We start from the raw sequence: 19,419 nt of genomic DNA, 5'->3' as shown, positions 1-19,419 counted from the left end.
GAGCAATAGCCTGCGCCTCGAGAGTCAGGCCATTACGTGACAACCGCTGCGCAGTCATGTGCCTGCTTTGTGCCTGTCAGCCTAGTGTGATGCAGAAGTAGGTGCGTGGGGACGTGACGCAACAGCTGTGCGCTCCGAGTTGCAGTTCCATCCACGCATCGAAGTCTCAGCACTTACAAGTTAGTCGTGTGTTACAGTCTGCGCAAAGAATGCCGTGGCCGGTAGATGCGCAAATCGCAGGGCAGGGTGGGGACAGCGGTAGTGGTGGGGGTTACGGGCAGGCGTTGTAGGAGAAATGACGAGCTCTGGAAGGGAAATGCCATTCTAAACTGGTCTACTCTCACATTTTTGTAACTATTAAGTCTGGCGCCCCCCAGCCCATACTTGCATGTTGACCATTCATAGAGGTTCTGCTGGCACCTCTGCTTGAGTTAGTGCGTAAAAAGAATTCCGCCGAAAATACAGCGATTTATTTTCGCCTGGCTTGTTAACCATTTGTAGCTTTCAGAGTATTTAGAATAAGACCTTCGCATTTCTCTGTCTGCTATGTCAAAATTTGCTTCTTTTGCCCAAATAAAGCGGAGTTCACACAGTCTCACCTCACTAACCTGCTGTGCAGAGACAATTGCGAGAGAATTCTGAAACAGTGTTTTATTAAGTTTTTTAAGTGAGGAACTGTGGAAAAGTAAGGTCAACTGCACATGAAAAACCATATCCTCAGTACAAAACAGCGTGTAATGTCTTCACTTATTTTGTTCCAAAACCCATAGCATTTCTCGTCTCAACAGCAATCGTTGTCCTTAAAAATCACATTCTTTCTTCGAAAAAGTCTATAGTTATTGGAATAACGTTATAGATAATGAAGTTTAACATAACTACTGTATGGTAAAATACTCTCGTCTTTGTGTGCTATTGCCAGCCGGTGTGGCCGAGCGGTTCTAGGCACTTCAGTCAGGAACCGCGCGACCGCTACGCTCGCAGGTTCGAATCCTACCTCGGGCATGGGTGTGTGTGATGTCCTTAGGTTAGTTAGGTTTAAGTAGTTCTAAGTTCTAGGGGACTGATGACCTCAGATGTTAAGTCCCATAGTGCTCAGAGCCATTTGAACCACTTTTTGTGGGCTATCATTTACCAAATTCTCATTTCGGTATCTGAAACCCTTTATGAAATATGAGGTATGTTGTACGTATTTCACTCTGGCTTCATCGCTGACGCAGCGCGATCGCAATTGAGTGTGCTACATCAGATCAATTTTCTCGAGATTGGTGACAGATATATACCTCTACCCAAGTCTAAAGAAAAATTCAGTATGTTAGCTAAATTTGTTATGCAACAACATATTTATGTAAAGTGCACCAAACTCAAAATCATAGCTACCTCTATTTTTCATTGCACACTTTTCCGAATTTCGCGCAGAGTCTTACTTCCACGCAAATATCACGATAACCATGACCTGTAACGAAATGTTGAGCACATCACTAAGAACTCGACATATAAATCTATAACTAAAGCAAAAATGAAATTTTTGTACCAAATAGTTCCTGTAAAAACGTTTGAGAAAGACTGCAGGCCGTGTGCATCGATTCTGTCGTCGTTGACCGGCCGAAAGGTGGAAAACACTTATCCGCTTCCCCTTCTGAACAAACGAATGAACTCGCCCAATACTTTGATCACTGCGCATTTGCCACCGTATCCTGCGTGTGTGTTTCTGTCCGTCCCTGTCCATTACGGTTACCGTCCCGTTCGGATAATTCCTTCGTCGTCCGTCTTTTTTTTTTTTTTTTTTTTTTTTGTCCTTAGAATGTATTAATAGGTACAGGTAAATACTGCTAAGATCTCTTCGTGACTGTAAAACTAAAAGCGGTTTCATCAAGCTGTGACGGACCTTTTTTGACCACAGACAAATGGCAAATTACTGTTGTGATTAAATTGTCCAGCAGGGGGGAGGGGTGTGTCCTTGTGGAAACTGTGAACTAACGCTGAGCTGGTATACTGTACCCATGTTAATTTTATTCTGGAAATGGGCACGTGAATTCACGCGCCAGCATCTTGACATGGTCCCTTTCTGGACCACGGTAAAAACTGTGTGAGGATGGGACAGACAACAATGTGGGGACTATTTTTATAATGTTCTGTAGATCTTTACATCCGCCTTTAATTCAGGATAAGGCTGAAATCACCGTCGCGCCAATAAAACGTATAATTGTCCGTGAACAGCCTGTGTGAGATTTTCTGTACCCCAGATTCCAGGAGGGGCATGTGCTCCATCTACCCCCCCCCCCCCCTATTCTCCCACACCCCGACCCTCTCTTCCTTGTGAGTTCCTATGTATAACGTACGTAGTTTGTCTAAAAATTAAAGATTAAAATTTTTAAAAAGTTGTGCTCATTACTTTCAGTGTTACTCTAGTATATGCTCATTTCTAGCTTACCAGAAAGGGCATAGGGAAACTATTTAAAATGTATGTTCGTGATCTTGTTTAAGTGGACAGCATTTGCAGAAACAAGTACATTGTATGTATTGTATTGTATGTTAACCGGGGGCCTAGAAACGACGGAGAGCCTCTGTCCCTGCCGCAGTGGTCCACAACCCCACGACTACTACAGCAGTCCTCTTCACCCCTCCGCCGCTCCATACCGAACTATTCTTTCAGGGTTATTCTGCGGTTCGGTGCCCGGGGGACACCCCCCCTGCCCCCTCCCCCCTCCCCCCTCCCAGGGAACGTCTCACACCAGACGAGTGTAGCCCCTATGTTTGCGTGGTAGATTAATGGTGGTGTACGCGAAAGTGGAGAACTTGCTTGCGCAGCAATCACCGACATGGTGTAACTGAGGTGGAATAAGGGGAACGGCTGCATTCGCCGAGGCATGGAAAACTGCCTAAAAACCATTCACAGACTGGCCGGCTCACCGGACCTCGACACAAGTCCGCCGGGCGGATTCGTGCCGGGAACCAGGCGCTCCTACCCACTCCGGAAAGCCGAAACAAGTACATAATCAGAGGCCTCCTAGAACAACAGAGCCTGGCGCGAGAACCTCACTAGGTTGTGTTTACACCGCACCATTCTGGCCGCCTTGACTTCCTCTTTCAGCACACGAATTGTTTCAGCGCCAATATTAACAACTGTTGAATCACTGTACATAGAAATTTTCAAATGCCTCATAAACGTACGAGCTTCAGTACCTCGGTTGGTGTAAGACGGTTTATTGTGTGGAGGATTATCTGACACATGCTGCGTTCACACTGCAGCAGCTGCCCTCCTGTAAGTTGCAGGTGAGTGTGCCTACAAGGCCGAGCCAACTGCACCTGCATGAAAGGCTGCCTTTCAGACTGCCCGTGATTGAGCCACTGGTGTCTTGCAACAGCGCATCTGTCGGAGATACAAACCCGCGGTCACGAGAAGAAGTTTTCGTGGCACCATCAATGACGATCCACAGAAGGTGCCTTGTTAACCAATTCCGTACTTGGTAAAAATGCCCATCACAGGATTAATTCTGTCTTTCTTGTAGCGGTCATGATGAAGCGCCTTTAGGACGAAATGCCGTACCTCTTGCACAAAACTATCAGCAGCGGATACTTGAGGAAAACATTAACGCTAACGGTTATAAAATGAGCTAAACGGCCGCCACACTTGAAGAGAAACATTGACTCCCGTCGGAGACATGTAACCTATTACGTTGCTTTATGAGCGCTGTTACTTAACACTACCTTCTAGCTGCTGCGTCATATATGTCGATGTACCTATAGTAAATCATGATCCATGCTTAACAGAAATGACCCTGCGAAGCCCGAACTCTTAAGTTCGTGATGCTCGTTTCGAAATTAATGCCTGAGTGGATTTAGAAAGTTGTAGCCTACCATAATCAGATACATTAGTATATTAGTCCCCTAGCTTCTTCGATGCTGCTAATCTATTATCGCTTACTTTCTTTATTCAAATGGTTCTGAGCACTATGCGACTTAACTTCTGAGGTCATCAGTCACCTAGAGCTTAGAACTAATTAAACCTAACTAACCTAAGGACATCACACACATCCATGCCCGAGGCAGGATTCGAACCTGCGACCGTAGCGGTCGCTCGGCTCCAGACTGCAGCGCCCAGAACCGCACGGCCACTCCGGCCGGCGCTTTCTTTATTATTATTATTATTATTATTATTATTATTATTACACAGGCCAACGAAAAAATGTTTTTGATAAACTTTTTTTACTTTGATAGCTGATTTTTATAGATTTTTACGAGCCAAATCCAAATTTAGCCTTAGTTATTTTTGTATCACCCATAGTTTTCGAGCAATATACTTTCTACACTCCTGGAAATGGAAAAAAGAACACATTGACACCGGTGTGTCAGACCCACCATACTTGCTCCGGACACTGCGAGAGGGCTGTACAAGCAATGATCACACGCACGGCACAGCGGACACACCAGGAACCGCGGTGTTGGCCGTCGAATGGCGCTAGCTGCGCAGCATTTGTGCACCGCCGCCGTCAGTGTCAGCCAGTTTGCCGTGGCATACGGAGCCCCATCGCAGTCTTTAACACTGGTAGCATGCCGCGACAGCGTGGACGTGAACCGTATGTGCAGTTGACGGACTTTGAGCGAGGGCGTATAGTGGGCATGCGGGAGGCCGGGTGGACGTACTGCCGAATTGCTCAACACGTGGGGCGTGAGGTCTCCACAGTACATCGATGTTGTCGCCGGTGGTCGGCGGAAGGTGCACGTGCCCGTCGACCTGGGACCGGACCGCAGCGACGCACGGATGCACGCCAAGACCGTAGGATCCTACGCAGTGCCGTAGGGGACCGCACCGCCACTTCCCAGCAAATTAGGGACACTGTTGCTCCTGGGGTATCGGCGAGGACCATTCGCAACCGTCTCCATGAAGCTGGGCTACGGTCCCGCACACCGTTAGGCCGTCTTCCGCTCACGCCCCAACATCGTGCAGCCCGCCTCCAGTGGTGTCGCGACAGGCGTGAATGGAGGGACGAATGGAGACGTGTCGTCTTCAGCGATGAGAGTCGCTTCTGCCTTGGTGCCAATGATGGTCGTATGCGTGTTTGGCGCCGTGCAGGTGAGCGCCACAATCAGGACTGCATACGACCGAGGCACACAGGGCCAACACCCGGCATCATGGTGTGGGGAGCGATCTCCTACACTGGCCGTACACCACTGGTGATCGTCGAGGGGACACTGAATAGTGCACGGTACATCCAAACCGTCATCGAACCCATCGTTCTACCATTCCTAGACCGGCAAGGGAACTTGCTGTTCCAACAGGACAATGCACGTCCGCATGTATCCCGTGCCACCCAACGTGCTCTAGAAGGTGTAAGTCAACTACCCTGGCCAGCAAGATCTCCGGATCTGTCCCCCATTGAGCATGTTTGGGACTGGATGAAGCGTCGTCTCACGCGGTCTGCACGTTCAGCACGAACGCTGGTCCAACTGAGGCGCCAGGTGGAAATGCCATGGCAAGCCGTTCCACAGGACTACATCCAGCATCTCTACGATCGTCTCCATGGGAGAATAGCAGCCTGCATTGCTGCGAAAGGTGGATATACACTGTACTAGTGCCGACATTGTGCATGCTCTGTTGCCTGTGTCTATGTGCCTATGGTTCTGTCAGTGTGATCATGTGATGTATCTGACCCCAGGAATGTGTCAATAAAGTTTCCCCTTCCTGGGACAATGAATTCACGGCGTTCTTATTTCAATTTCCAGGAGTGTACTATGTAGTATAAAATCCTATGCTATACGGAAAACGGGGAAATTAATGAAACGCTTTGTTACAACATAAGCATGGTTTATATTCACAGTAAGCTACTTAAAACAATGATATGTGTTAATAGAGGTTTCACTTGTCAGCTGGAATTGGTTTGTATTTTCTTTCTCTGTTTGCACTGGAGCTTGTTGTGTAGCTGTTTCTACCATGAGTCGCTTGCTGAACTTCTTTGTGAAGTGACCAACAGTAGTCCCCCACCATGTTGGTGTTCCAGCGGCCTTGGTAGCGTTTTTCCATCACTTTAATGTCCTGGTGAAAACGCTCTCCTTGCTCCTCACCAACATCTCCCATATTGTCCGGGAAGTAATCAAGGTGACTGTTCAAAAAGTGAACTTTCATGTTCATTAAACATCCTAAAGTTTTAAACTTCTTTAACATTGTAGCTATAATAGAAATATATTCTGGGTCTTTTTCATGTCCTAATAACTTTGTAACGACTTGCTTAAATGATACCCATGCTTCTTTCTCATATAAGGTCATTGTGGATTCATAGTTAACATCAAACATCAATTTTCTATTGTCAGGTCTGACAAAGACGCCTTCTTTTAGTTTAGTTTTTGAAAGGTGTGGAAACTTTTGGCAGAGATACATAAAACATAGTCCATATTTAGGCAGATCCTTTACAAACTGTTTCATTAGGCCTAACTTTATATGTAGAGGTGGTAGGAGCACGTTTTTTGGATCTACAAGGTTTTTGCGTAGAATGCTCTTCTCACCAGGTTTTAAGGACTCCCTCACAGGCCAGTTCTTTCTGCACCAGTGTTGATCCCTTGCCCTACTGTCCCATTCACACAAGGAACATAGAAATTCGGTAAAGCCACCTTGCTGACCAAGGAGCATGCATGTTACTTTTCGTAGAAATCGAACAAAAATTGAAAAAAATTGACTCCTTCAGTTTCAAAATAGGTGGAATCAAAATATTAAGTTAAACAGGCAAATAAAAGAAAATTTAGTCCGTCCATCGTCAGTTGCTTTTCTCAGGAAACGATAATTCGTTGAATACTGCAAAAAAATCACCACTGTTCTCCTACTGATTCTAATTTTTGGAAACTCAGCTCAGGAATCATGTTGTAACTGAAGATTCTACCAGTATTTGGGTATTACGAACAGTTTGTGCTAAAGGATGCGAACTAAGGTACGAGAACTGTATTTTTCGCGTTAATTTGTCCGTTTTCAAGGAGTACAAGAACATAGAGTCATATTGTTTAGACACAGGCAGCAGAGCAGCTACTTTCTATTTTTATTTTAAGCTAAGAATAAATTGTCAAATTTCAAGTTTTCTTCACTTTTGATGTCGCAAGTTTGTTGTGGCTCCTCCTTTTCTGAAACTTTTAAAGCAAATGTAACATTGTAATTCATTGCTACCGCACTCTGTAAAATACTCCCAGTCTAAGGATGGTACCATTCTGTAATACAACTGACATTCGACACCAACAGCAAGAAATTGCTATACATAAGAGATGGGGCATATCTGTCTTGCACACTACATGCACACGCGTCATGCTAACAGGTGCAATATCGTCTCAGCAATGCTGTACCAATTTTTATGCCATGTGTTTGTTGCTCCTTTCTATTGGCATTGTCATGAAAATAGCATTAGTCGCTCTTCCATTTTCTATAATAACTCAACACTTCAAAGCAATGGATTTTAATGAATAAAAATTCATTGTTTGTTAAAAAAGGTTTGTTTGAAAACCAAAAATTTTAGCTCTGCTGCTGTGGCTAATTCACATTTCGATTTTTTTATGCGGTTACAAGAAAAAGATAATAAACATCTGTTATAACCGAGACCACACAAATATCGAAAAATATCGGTAATTCAGAACTAAATTACCGTAACTGATGTTGTAACCGGTCGGTTTTCTCCATCCCTACTTTATTCTCCAAAGGCAGCTTCAAAACTGATCTTCTTCGCTGTAAGGGATACGCACGAGTATGTAATCCGTCTTCAATTTTTACTGGCATCTCGTTTTGCGTCTTCCTACACCCCTTCTTCCTCTTGGCCCGTAAACCATGCCCTGACGTGGGATTCTTTATACACTCATTTTTAGGAGAAGTTTTATTCTCTTCAACCTTTTCATTAATTTTGTAAATATCTAGTTGCTTCCTAATAGCCTCATTTCTTATATGGTCTTCCGTGGTAACACATTTCACAGTTTGTTTTGGAATGTTTTGTTTATCCTTTCTCTTACTGGTTGATATTTGTTAAGAGGGGGGGGGCGGATGTTCATGAAAAACACACATTATTTAAAAGATGCACCAAATCCACAATTTTGAAGATATGGCAATGAATTTTTGTACCATGCTTTACATGAAATCAACACATTTACTGTTAACTGCCTTGAATTACATATATTTAACTTTCTTTTTATTGAATTTAAAAATGTTATTTTCTGAAAATAATACGTGTACATTTTTCTCAGAAGCTACTGAAGAGATTTCTACAAAATTTCTCTGTTTAATCTCTTTGCATATAGTAAGCTTCTCTCATGAGGTTTTTTGAACATATCGAATAGAAGAATTTTATTTTTTATTTTTTTAAAAATTATAATTTTGTAAGAATAATATAAAATTCAGGCAAAATTCCAAGCACTTTACCCATATCTCAGAATTTAGAAATTTACGCTTGAGACGTCATTTATTGGATGTATAGAAGTAAGTGTTCAAACTTTCATTATTCTAACCGTCTTACATTCTGGGGAAAAGGTACATGAACTTAAAATAAATCATTTCCAGGAAATGGAATTTAAAGTCAAGCGAACGTTTTTTCTTACGTCATGTCTTCAGAAGGCTCCAGATTTATACTCGGGTCCTCTTTCCCTTCAAAGCTTCTGTTCGGTTTCTTGTTTTCTGCTCTCTTTCCTTTACCAATTCTTCAATTGACTTTTCAGCTGCAGATAGGCGCGGTAAATCTATTTTAGTCAAAATATCTTGAGTGGAATTTCCTGTCTTACAACCCATTCTCTCTAATACCACCATTCTCCGTACTTTTCTATCATTAAATACAAGAACTGCTTCTCCATAACTTTCTATCATTAAATATAAGAACTGCTTCTTCAGTTGCAATTATGACATCTGTAAAGCATGAAAACGTGTCAGAACAAGAATTGCTTCTTCATAAATAAATCAGTTGATTTGTTATTGTGACAGGTGAACATAAAACGAAAGAGTATATATCACAGTCTCCTAGATGCAATCCTTGCAAGTTTGCTTGAAAATAATCCACAGAATCTTTGTTCACCGAGGTAGTATTGAAGTGTTGCTTCAAAAAGTGGGAGTGGTAGGAAGGTCATGTCGCACATTTAATTATGTTTAAGGCACTTCGGATGCGATATCATCATTAAAACTATGGGACTTATTGTCCATGTGTTCTGCTAATAAATAAAAAAAATAAATTGAAAATCGAAAATTGACATTTTCAGTCAATATCTTGAACGTCACTCCCCCTTAATCTTATTTTCTATATATTTTCCATATCATAGTTTTTTATAATATGCCAACGGCAGAACAGGCGGGAGACATCTCTTCAGAGCAGACAGAACTCAGAGCCTGGGAATGACGGTCTGCCTAGAATTGTGATCCGAAATATCAGTCAGCGGGCTTGGAAGCTGTGCAGCGCCCATAAGGCGACCGGATGATTTCATACATTTTGGCTCTCTTCACAACACACAGCCTCGGATCAAAAAGGGTGGAAACTGATATATTTAAAAGTGTGAACGTTACTACTGTTTTTTTTTTTTGTGGGTGGGGTTTCGTTACTTCATTACCCCCCACCCCTCCTCCCTCCTGGTATACATCACCATCACTTTTACCGTATCATAAGGCTCTTGATAAGTTTTATATTCATCATTACGATAAGAACACGAAACAACCCAATTGAACTACCGTAGTTTTTGCAAGGAAATCTTAAAAAAAAATATTATGGCATTCGACGCCCCACATATTGTCTACCATGCAACCACATTATTGGCTGCTAATGGCAACAAGGGGCGGTAGTGGAGAAATCCAGTGGTGAGCAGAACATGAGGCTACGGAGCGTAGTTGCACTGCTTAGTCGACGAGTGACTCACAACAGTGCCACAGTGCTAGTGGTGTTGGTACAAAGCAGAGCTATCGCAACGATAAACAAAGCAAACATTGCATTATATTTACAACAACGGTTGCCGAAGTTGACATTTCGTCAGAAACGAACCGAAGAAATTTCGCAGAGAGATAAATACCAAGTGGCAGAGGAAAAGTTACCGTTTCTGCAAAATGAATCAGTGGAATTTGTGGTGTCGTATACGCTCGACTGAACTGTACGGACAATGTATATGAGGAGTACAATGATGACGATACTTGCTTAACAATTGAAAGTGATACTGAAACAGGTGTCGAGCCATGCAGTGCATCACCCTCGTCAGATAGGGAGCCACAAGTCTTGTCTCTAGTGAAACATAGTAAAGGACAATGGTTGTCCCAGCAGCGGGTATTAAACATAATTAGGTACATGGAATATCATGCGCAGTATAGTAAAGAAACCGTTATGAACAGATTTCGAATAAGTCCGCATCAACATGACCTTATAGTGCATAACAAAAACTACCGATATTCAGGGGAAGACAAGACGCACTTGTTACAGAAACTGGAGTATGAGCGTTTAAGCGATGCGCATCATAGTGACCTAGACGTTATGCACATCAAACTGCACGCTACATATATTACAGTGATTTTAAGGGAAGCAGTGGATGGTTTCTTAACTTCCAGCAGTGCTACAGAATTGGAAGACGTAAGATAACGAAATTTCGAAACAAAGCGTCAACTCGACGATGCACAACAAACTGGGAAATGGCCCGAAAATCTATAAATCAGGTAAACAAACTAATCCTGTCGTTCAGCAAGAAATTTGTTTTTTATTCTTACCGTTTGGGATTTTAACAGGAAATACATATAAAAAACCTGAAAATTAGAATTACCAAGAGAGTTATATCAAGATCAACTAACAGCAATGCCTTAACGCATTAGTGTACAATTATGTTGACTGTGAACCTGGATGACAAATCGGCTGCGAGAAGTTGGAAGTGCTCTGCGACCTAGCGTTCTTTCTCGAGTGCATGAGCTTGCAAGAGCAGTAGGGAATATTAAGGTCACAACAAGCAAGAACGGGAAAATGGGCTTAAGAGCACTATAACTACGATATGAGCACTGTTTTTGGGCAATAGCTGTTCAAAATAACTTGTTTTTGCTTGATTCCTAGTCTGCGTTAATAATCATACTACTTTAGAGCAAACAAATCTCCTGAAAAGTGTCCGACATTGCGTTTCATACCACCTAGAACCACAAGTACAGCCTCTTCTTATTTGTTTTTTCGTGCCTATAAAACGTATTATCGCACTATCTGCAGCTACGCTTTAAAAGGTAGCCAGTTTCATGATATGCTCCACGACAGACTGTTTCACTTTCGGTTGCATGCCATCGCATTCCATCAGTTCCCATCACCCCCTTACACCGATATTATTCTATACGCATTCTTTAAGAGTGCATACCTAACTGAACGTCTTGCGCGCCTTGTAGCTCGCAGGAAGTCCGCGTTTGATCTTGATGGTGTGAACCTTTGTGATTACTATGACACGCCATTTTTCATTCGATGTGCACAGCGCAAGTTAATGGTTTGTTTTGAACATCTCTTGAACGTCGATGAAGTCCATTTTGTGAAGTGTAATACATAAAGAGCATATGCAAAATAATGAGAACACCTGTACTTACTTGGGAATGGTTTATTAATGGGGTGGACGCCCATTTGCCCGTAATACAGCTGTGATTCTTCTTGGAATACTAGCATACAATGATTGTATAGTTTCCGATGGAATATCATGCCACTCTTCGATCAGAACCTCTTATAACGCCTGTAGTGACGAGAGAGGCGGAAATCTTCTTCGGAGTCGACTCTCCAATACCGCACACAAGGGTTCGAAAATGTTCAAGTCTGGGGACTATGCTGGCCAGGGAAGACGCATCAGTTCAGTTGCATGCTCCTCATACTACGATTGTATTGTCCTGGCTATGTGGATGGGTACATTATCGTTCTGAAATATGGTATAATTGTTTGGGAACAACATTTGAATCATGTGTTGCAGCTGATCACCTAAAATGTTCACATAATCGCTGGCTGTAACATGGTCTTTGAGACTAATGATGGGACCAGCCCAACACCATGATATGGCTGCCCACACTATCACACTTCCACCTCCATGCTTAACTGTTGGAATCAAGCAATCAGGATTGCAGGCTTCTTTTGGCGTTCTCCAGACGTAAACCCTGCCCGATGTTGGAAATAACGAAAACGTTGACTCGTTGGACAATATGACGTGTTTCGACTGATCAGTCGTCCAGGATTTATGCCCCTGGCGCCTTGTTTTACGCTTCTTTGTGTTGGTTGTCGTCACTAATGATTTCGGTATAGCAGCTCGTCCATGAATATTCGCTTTATGGAGTTGTCGGCGGACTGTGTCGATAGATTCGGGGTCTCGAAGATGGGTGTTGAGCTCTGCAGTCACTTAAACCGCCGTAGTTTTCTGTTGTTTTGACTCAATTCGTGTTAGCGCACGACGATCTCTGTCATTTAGTTTTCATTTGCACCCACTATTGCGTTTACACGACGATGTCTTTCGATGTTTTGTGTAGGCTCTCATGACTGTTGAAACTGTTGCTCTTGAAACATTCAATAAGCTGACTGTCTTGGCCGGCCAGTGTGGCCAAGCAGTTCTAGGCGCTTCAGTCTGGAACCGCGCGACTGCTACGGTCGCAGGTTCGAATCCTGCCTCGGGCATGGATGTGTGTGATGTCCTTAGGTTAGTTAGGTTTAAGTAGTTCTAAGTTCTAGGGGACTGATGACCTCAGATGTTAAGTCCCATAGTGCTCAGAGCCATTTTTTGACTGTCTTGATTACTGATGCTCCAGCTTATCAGGCCCCCACAATCTGCCCTCTTTGGAATTCTGTTAGGTTTGTTATCGCACGTCGACCTCGGCCTCTGAATGTACATACGAAGTGTGCACTACTCGTAAACAACCTGCACTGATGCCCAGTCCATACGCAACACGCACAGTCCAGCGCGACACGTGCCTTACCTGCGTTGTTGACCGCCAAACACAACCATCCCATACATTATTTTGCCTATCTCCTGTACATCCCATAGAAGGTTGATCTCTGTCCCTCTCAGCCACTCATTCTCTGTCGCCCTCCTGTTGCACATGGTGAGTGATAACGAGTTAACATTTTTGCTGCCCATTGTTAACACGACACGTTCAAATGAGACTTACTAAAGATGGAACTAGAGACCTCCTACTCGAGGGGTTGCTTGTAAGACTTTGCGTGGGCTGCAACGCTGTGGCTGTCGTCAGCGTAAGCTCGGAGCGCTGACCCTTGCGATGTCGGCAGGTGGCGAGTGGCCAGAGGCGGCGCGTGGGCGCAGGCATCAACGCGCTGGCGCCGCTGGACGAGACGGCGGGCGCCGCCGGCGGCGACCACGACCACGACCACCACCACCACCACACGCACGTCTCCAGGCTCGACGTCGTCTGCGACGCCACCTCCATGACCGTCACGCTCGACTTCGACGGTCCCTTCAACGGCGTCGTCTACAGCAAGGGCCACTTCAGCGACTCACGCTGCAGGTAGGCCCGACAGCAGCTGAAGCGTGCCCAGCGCTCTGATAAGGGGTCCGCGCCTACCCGCCATCACCAATTTCGTCCAGATTTATGGTACAGGCAGGAATGGGGAGTCCTTTATTCCCCATAGTCGCTAATCTTTTTATGGATTTTCAGGATATGGCCCTGGAAACATCTTTTTTGAAGCCTTCGTGTTTTCTGAGATATGTTGACGATAAGTTTCTTGTTTGGCCACTTGGAATAGACTCTTTGCACTGGTTATTGGACTATTTTAATTGCCTTCAGCCGAACATCAAATTCGAACATCAAATTCACTATGGAAATTAAAAGGAGGGAAAGTTACCTTTGAAACATCCCCTTAGAAAAATTATGACATATGAAACGTCCCCTTTAAAAAATTATGAATGACAGTGCTGGAAAGCCTCTTACATTATTTGATTTTCAAACAGCTGAGTAAAATTAAACGTACTCAGACACTTCTCTCTTTACTTATTCTGATCATCACTAAACTGACACACAATACTTTTAGCGCAACGCAATCTGACTTTCAATAATCCCTACAAAAGAATGGGCCTGACTAACAATAACCTTTACCTTTCATGAATTCATGAATCACTTACCTCACAAAAATCTTCGTTGTTCGAACTACTGCAATACAGCGAGCGCCAATACTGCCAACTAAATAACCAATACTGCCAGCTAAATAAAAGATTCTAACTACTGAAGGTAGTAACTACTAATAGGCATAGTTAGCAAACGAAAAATTTTGATAGAGAACAAACAATGTATTTACCTTAATAATGTTCAAAAGTCATGGTATATGACGTCCATCTCTTCAAATTTCCTTTTCCTGGCGGACACACGTCCAGATCGTCCGCTTATAGTGATCTCTCAAAACTCTGGCTTCTCTCTCCGCACATCCACCACTGCTGGCGGCTCACCACCAACTGTCCTCTATCCTACGCTACGCACTGTTCACATCCAACTGCCCAACACTACACAAGCGAATATTCCAACAATGAGTGAGTCCAATCAGCCACAGACTGCACACAGCACAGTCAGCGATTTTCATACAGAGCGCTACGTGGCGTTACCAACATAAAAAACTTAGACAGTCTACTTACATAGCCCCATGCTCCCCACAAAAAATTTACAAATTGTTTTGGGCAGTGGCCAAGACAAATGTAAGTAGGCGGCCAGGTGGACCACTGAAATATTGTGCTCAGATGACAGGTCGATCCGGCTGGAAAACCGACAAGAATTTGATACACTGAAGTAATGCTCAATGCATTGTATTTTCAAGATGAAGAAAGACTGCCATTGTGCAGTATTAAAGTGATACGCCCCAAAACGCATTTCATTAGTGCAGCCCCGTGCTGTGTACGACTTCGTACACAATGGTAAAGAGAGGTGAGCTACAGACTGGTGTGGCAACTGTCATCGTGAGTAAGCTGGACAGGAGTAGAAATGATAAGTGAACAAGTAAACGCGGTTATGAGAAGAGTTACTTAACTTGTTTTTCTCTAAGCGAACGAAGACTCGTTACAAATAATGCAGCTAGAAATAGGGTCCAGCTGTCAATCTCAACAAGGAAGAAGCTCTCTGAGCTAATGACTCTGAGCACTGTGAGACTTAACTTCTGAGGTCATCAGTCCCCTAGACTTAGAACTACTTAAACCTAACTAACCTAAGGACATCACACATATCCATGCCCGAGGCAGGATTCGAACCTGCGATCGCAGCGGTCGCGCAGCTCCAGCCTGTAGCGCCTAGAACCGCTCGGCCACTCCGGCCGGCTCTCTGAGCTAAGGCACGAACTATGGTGTCAGAGCCGTGACTAGATGGGGTCTGCGTAGTGTCACGTAGTGAAGTGGCAACGAGTCGAGAGTGTGGTGTGGCTGTTGCCAGCTGTTTTTATATTGCAGCAGGACACGGCGCTCGTAGTCCAGAGTTGCTGGAGGCGTGGCGCAGCCGGCGTGCACCATTGGGTCCGCTGGACCTTACACGACCGCTATCATGGAAACTTTCAATCTCATTCTCAACTTTATGATGCCAGTAGGCTGGTATCGGTACATGATACCACACCTTTCAATGTCGATTTTTAGAGAATTTGAGCAAAAAGCTTATCTCATCGAGAGAGAAAAAGAAATCACGTCACGAAAAGACTGCATCGAAATACATTACATTGTACATCACCATCTGCCCTCGCCAATTTTTGGCGAAATGATGCGTTACGCTTGATTTGCTCCTGAAACTTGCGATGCGAGAGAAACTTTTATGAATGTAAAGTAGCAGGTTATGTGAATACTGAGTAAGATAGTGTATATTATGCAGAAAAAGAAAGCAAAGTTGTATGCCTTACATACAAGTGCCCGTTACCTTACGTGACGACACAGTTACAAAAGTCATAAAACTAGTCCTATTTTGTTATCAACGCCCATAACATTATCTAACGATTGGGGAAGCAATGGGATAAATTATCGGATGAATGAATCGAAAATGGATGTGGATTCTAACGTGTTTCTATCAAGTTATGGAACCGAATAAAGAAACTAATTTTCTTCACAAGAAATGCAGTAGCAAAGTACCTCTCGTCTGTAAATCTAAAAATTACGTAACGTATAATTACGCAACGGCCATACAAGCAATTAACCATCCCATTATAATTCTGGACGATGTCTGTTCAACGTGCCCATTTCAGTATCAAAAGACAGGAATGTACAGGATGAACCAGAAATCCAGAGGTGGTGGTATGAACCAAAACAAAAAAAATCTGGTAAACATGGGCTCTAAAGTGCACAACTTAAAAGCTAAATGGTTCAGATCATGTTCAGTGGGACTGTAATCCTACGATAGCCTTACAGCTATCGTCCAGGAGGAAGTCACCAGTGTCGAACGTTGTCGGGAACGTCACATTGCGAACTATGGTTTTCGACCGCGGAACGTGTGGAAATCAACGCCCTACGGAAAAGGGTGGTTTCATTGACGCCCTCCTGAGGGCTTTTCGTGTCGACTCTGAGCGGCAGTGTGTATGAAATTTTTTCCTCGATCACCCGTAAGAAAACCATGTGAGTTCAATATTGGTGTCGCGGTTTCGATCTCCATCGGGCAGGAGTCAGATGAAGGGGTGAGATGTGGGTAACATGGGATGTAACACGCTCACGGTGGCGTTAGGCAGTATTTTGGTTAAATTTGGTGCCAATGTGAGGTCATTTAACACACAGAGCATGAACTTCTGAACCAGGTTTTTTTCGGATTTGTCGACACCTCTCTGTTTGAAGCATCGCCTAGCACGAGGATGACAACGCAGGGCGCCACCTGTTTCACCATTAAAGAGGAAGTTGCCTACAGCACCTTTGAGCCGGTTTTCAAATTTATGCGTCGCAGTGAGAAACAATTATGAAAGGGGGGGGGGGCTTTCAAAAAGTCATACTTTTCTTTTGTACAGTGTATTACAAGATGAGTTGCTTGTTCGGTCTGATTTGATACAACTGTCCATGCTAGTGTCTAGCCTTGATCTCCCTCTACAGTCTTACCGCTTCGCCCCACATACGTACACTTTCCTCCATTAACAAAATAACTACTCGTATTTCTTGATGTCTCAGGATATGTCCTATTTCAAAGCAAACATTAAACGGCTTGGCTACAATAAACATTAACATTTTAATCACTGATTGTTCACTTTGTTGAAGCTATCAAACTGATACATATAAATAAAAGTTCCTTAATGCCGAGGGGTCTGACGATTTCCGTCGGAAACGGACCCTTCATCATGACATTTGGTCCAAAAGTTTTCGGAAACGAAAGCGTGACTTCATCTCTTTCACAAGACTAATGGCCCCCTACTAGAATGGTGGGTCACTGTGTCTGATTTCTCCTGGTAACTACTGCATGCACCCGTGCTGTATGACACCAGGTAATTTACAGAATAACGCCGTTCCGCTGCGCAGGTTGCAGGCTCATTGATGTACAACGCTAACGGTGTATATGTACCCCGTCCGAGATGGCCAGCGCCGACGAGCCGTCCTTGACCCCGGTCGCTGTGACGCAACGGGGCACCACCCCCAGACCGCCGCCCCTTCCCCCCCTCCCCCCCCCCCCCCCGTTAACGGACGTACCGCTGAGTAGCAGAGGAAAACGGGCCGACCGTCAGCACTGCAGGAGACGAGAACGCTTGCCTTTCATGGACGTAACACACACGGCGCAGCTGACGTCATGGAAAAGCGTAGCTTGTGACATAGCAGCAGAACGGCTGCTGGCGTGAATGCGAGACTCTCCCTTTAAGAGGCAATGACTGGCAGTAGAAATAAGCACACTTGCCACAGCAGGCATCAACCCAATACCGTGCAACACAGCCTCTAGCCTTGATAATAACCTCAATTAGGAGACGAATTCCTTTTCCTTTCTTTGTGTCGTCAGTCATCTGGTTTGATGAGTTCCGTTACGGATTCCTCTCCTACGCCAACCTCTGCAAGTTGTAACCTCTCAGAGTAGCACTTGAACCTTACATCCTCGATTATCTGTTGAATGTATTCCAATCTCTGTCTTCCTCTACGGTTTTTACCTTCTAAAGTCCCCTCTAATGCCCCAGAGGTTATTTCTTGAAACCTCAGCAGAAGTCCTATTATCCTGTGTCTTGTTGTTATCAGTGTTGTCCATACTTTCCTTTCTTCGAAGATTCTGCAGAAAACCTCCCCATTCCTTATCAGTCCACTGATTTTCAACTTTCTTCGGTAGCATCACATCTCAAATGTTTCGATTCTCTTCTGTTTCAGTTTTCCCGTTGTTCATGGTTCGCTACAGTACAGTTCTGTGCTCCAGACATTAAAAACTCTTTTTGCTGGTTTCTCATTACAACTGAGAAGGAAATTTAAAAGCAGAACACAAATTGAGGCCTATGCCTGATGCCAGTAGACTTCTCTTTGCCAGGAATGCCCGCTTTGCCTGTGCCAGGCCGTTTTTTATGTCCTCCTTGCTCCGTCTGTCATGGGTTATTTTGCTTCCACGGCAGCAGAATTCCCTAGCGCCATCTATTTCACGATCACCAATTCCGATGTAAAGTTTCTCGCTCTTCTCATTTCAGCTACTTCTCATTGCTTTCGTCTTTCTTCGGTTTACTCTCAATCCATATTCTATACTCATTAGACTCTTTATTCCATTCAGCAGAATAGCAATGTCATCAATTACTTCCGTTATTGCTTCTTCGATGTACAGACTAAACAGAATGGACGAACGACTGCATCCCTGTCTAACGTCATTTTTAACCCGAGTACTTTGTTATTGCTCCCTCTTGGTTCCTGTACACATTGTATATTACATGTCTTTCCCTATAGTTTACTCCTATGTATCTCATTTCGAACATCTTGCACTTTTTTACATTGCATAACGATTTTTCTAGGTCTACAAATCCTATGAGCGTGTCTTGGTTTTTCTCATCAACCGCAATGTCAGAACCGCCTCTCTGGCGACTCTCATGCAGAGCTACGAAACTGCAGGGATACTGACTGCTACGTTCCTCCAGCTGTTCCAAATATTCCCACATATTAATTAAATACAAAATGGCTCTGAGCACTATGCGACTTAACTTCTGAGGTCATCAGTCGCCTAGAACTTAGAACTAATTAAACCTAACTAACCTAAGGACATCACACACATCCATGCCTGAGGCAGGATTCGAACCTGCGACCGTAGCGGTCACGCGGTTCCAGACTGAAGCGCCTTTAACCGCACGGCCACACCGGCCGGCAATTAAATACATTCATAGTGTTGTCATGGGTGCGTCTGAGGACGATAGCTCCTTCCTGCCATTCTCTACATCGACCCGTCTTACTGTGCTGATGTCCGCCCCCGGCAGCTGAGTGGTCAGCGCAACACAATGTCAATCCTAAGGGCCCGGGTTCGATTCATGGCTGCGTCGGAGATTTTCTCCTCTCAGGAACTGGGTGTTGTGTTGTCCTAATCATCATCATTTCATAACCATCGACGCG

The 19,419-nt window shown here is 44.1% G+C and overlaps 1 protein-coding gene across 1 annotated transcript in view; it reads left to right on the top strand.

Moving 5' to 3' along the window:
- The window catches only part of LOC126095560 (mucin-2-like), a 155,396-nt gene that overhangs the window by 17,240 nt on the left and 118,737 nt on the right, over positions 1-19,419 (top strand). The window contains exon 2 of the mRNA XM_049910338.1: positions 13,203-13,438. Within this exon, the coding sequence (XP_049766295.1) occupies positions 13,203-13,438 (236 nt within the window). The remainder of the gene's footprint in view (positions 1-13,202; positions 13,439-19,419) is intronic.

The sequence above is a fragment of the Schistocerca cancellata genome, chromosome 8 (genome assembly GCF_023864275.1).
Source record: "Schistocerca cancellata isolate TAMUIC-IGC-003103 chromosome 8, iqSchCanc2.1, whole genome shotgun sequence".
In the NCBI taxonomy this organism is placed as follows: Eukaryota; Metazoa; Arthropoda; class Insecta; order Orthoptera; family Acrididae; genus Schistocerca; species Schistocerca cancellata.
Note: the sequence above shows the minus strand (reverse complement) of the source record. Positions and strands in the feature narration are given on the sequence as shown.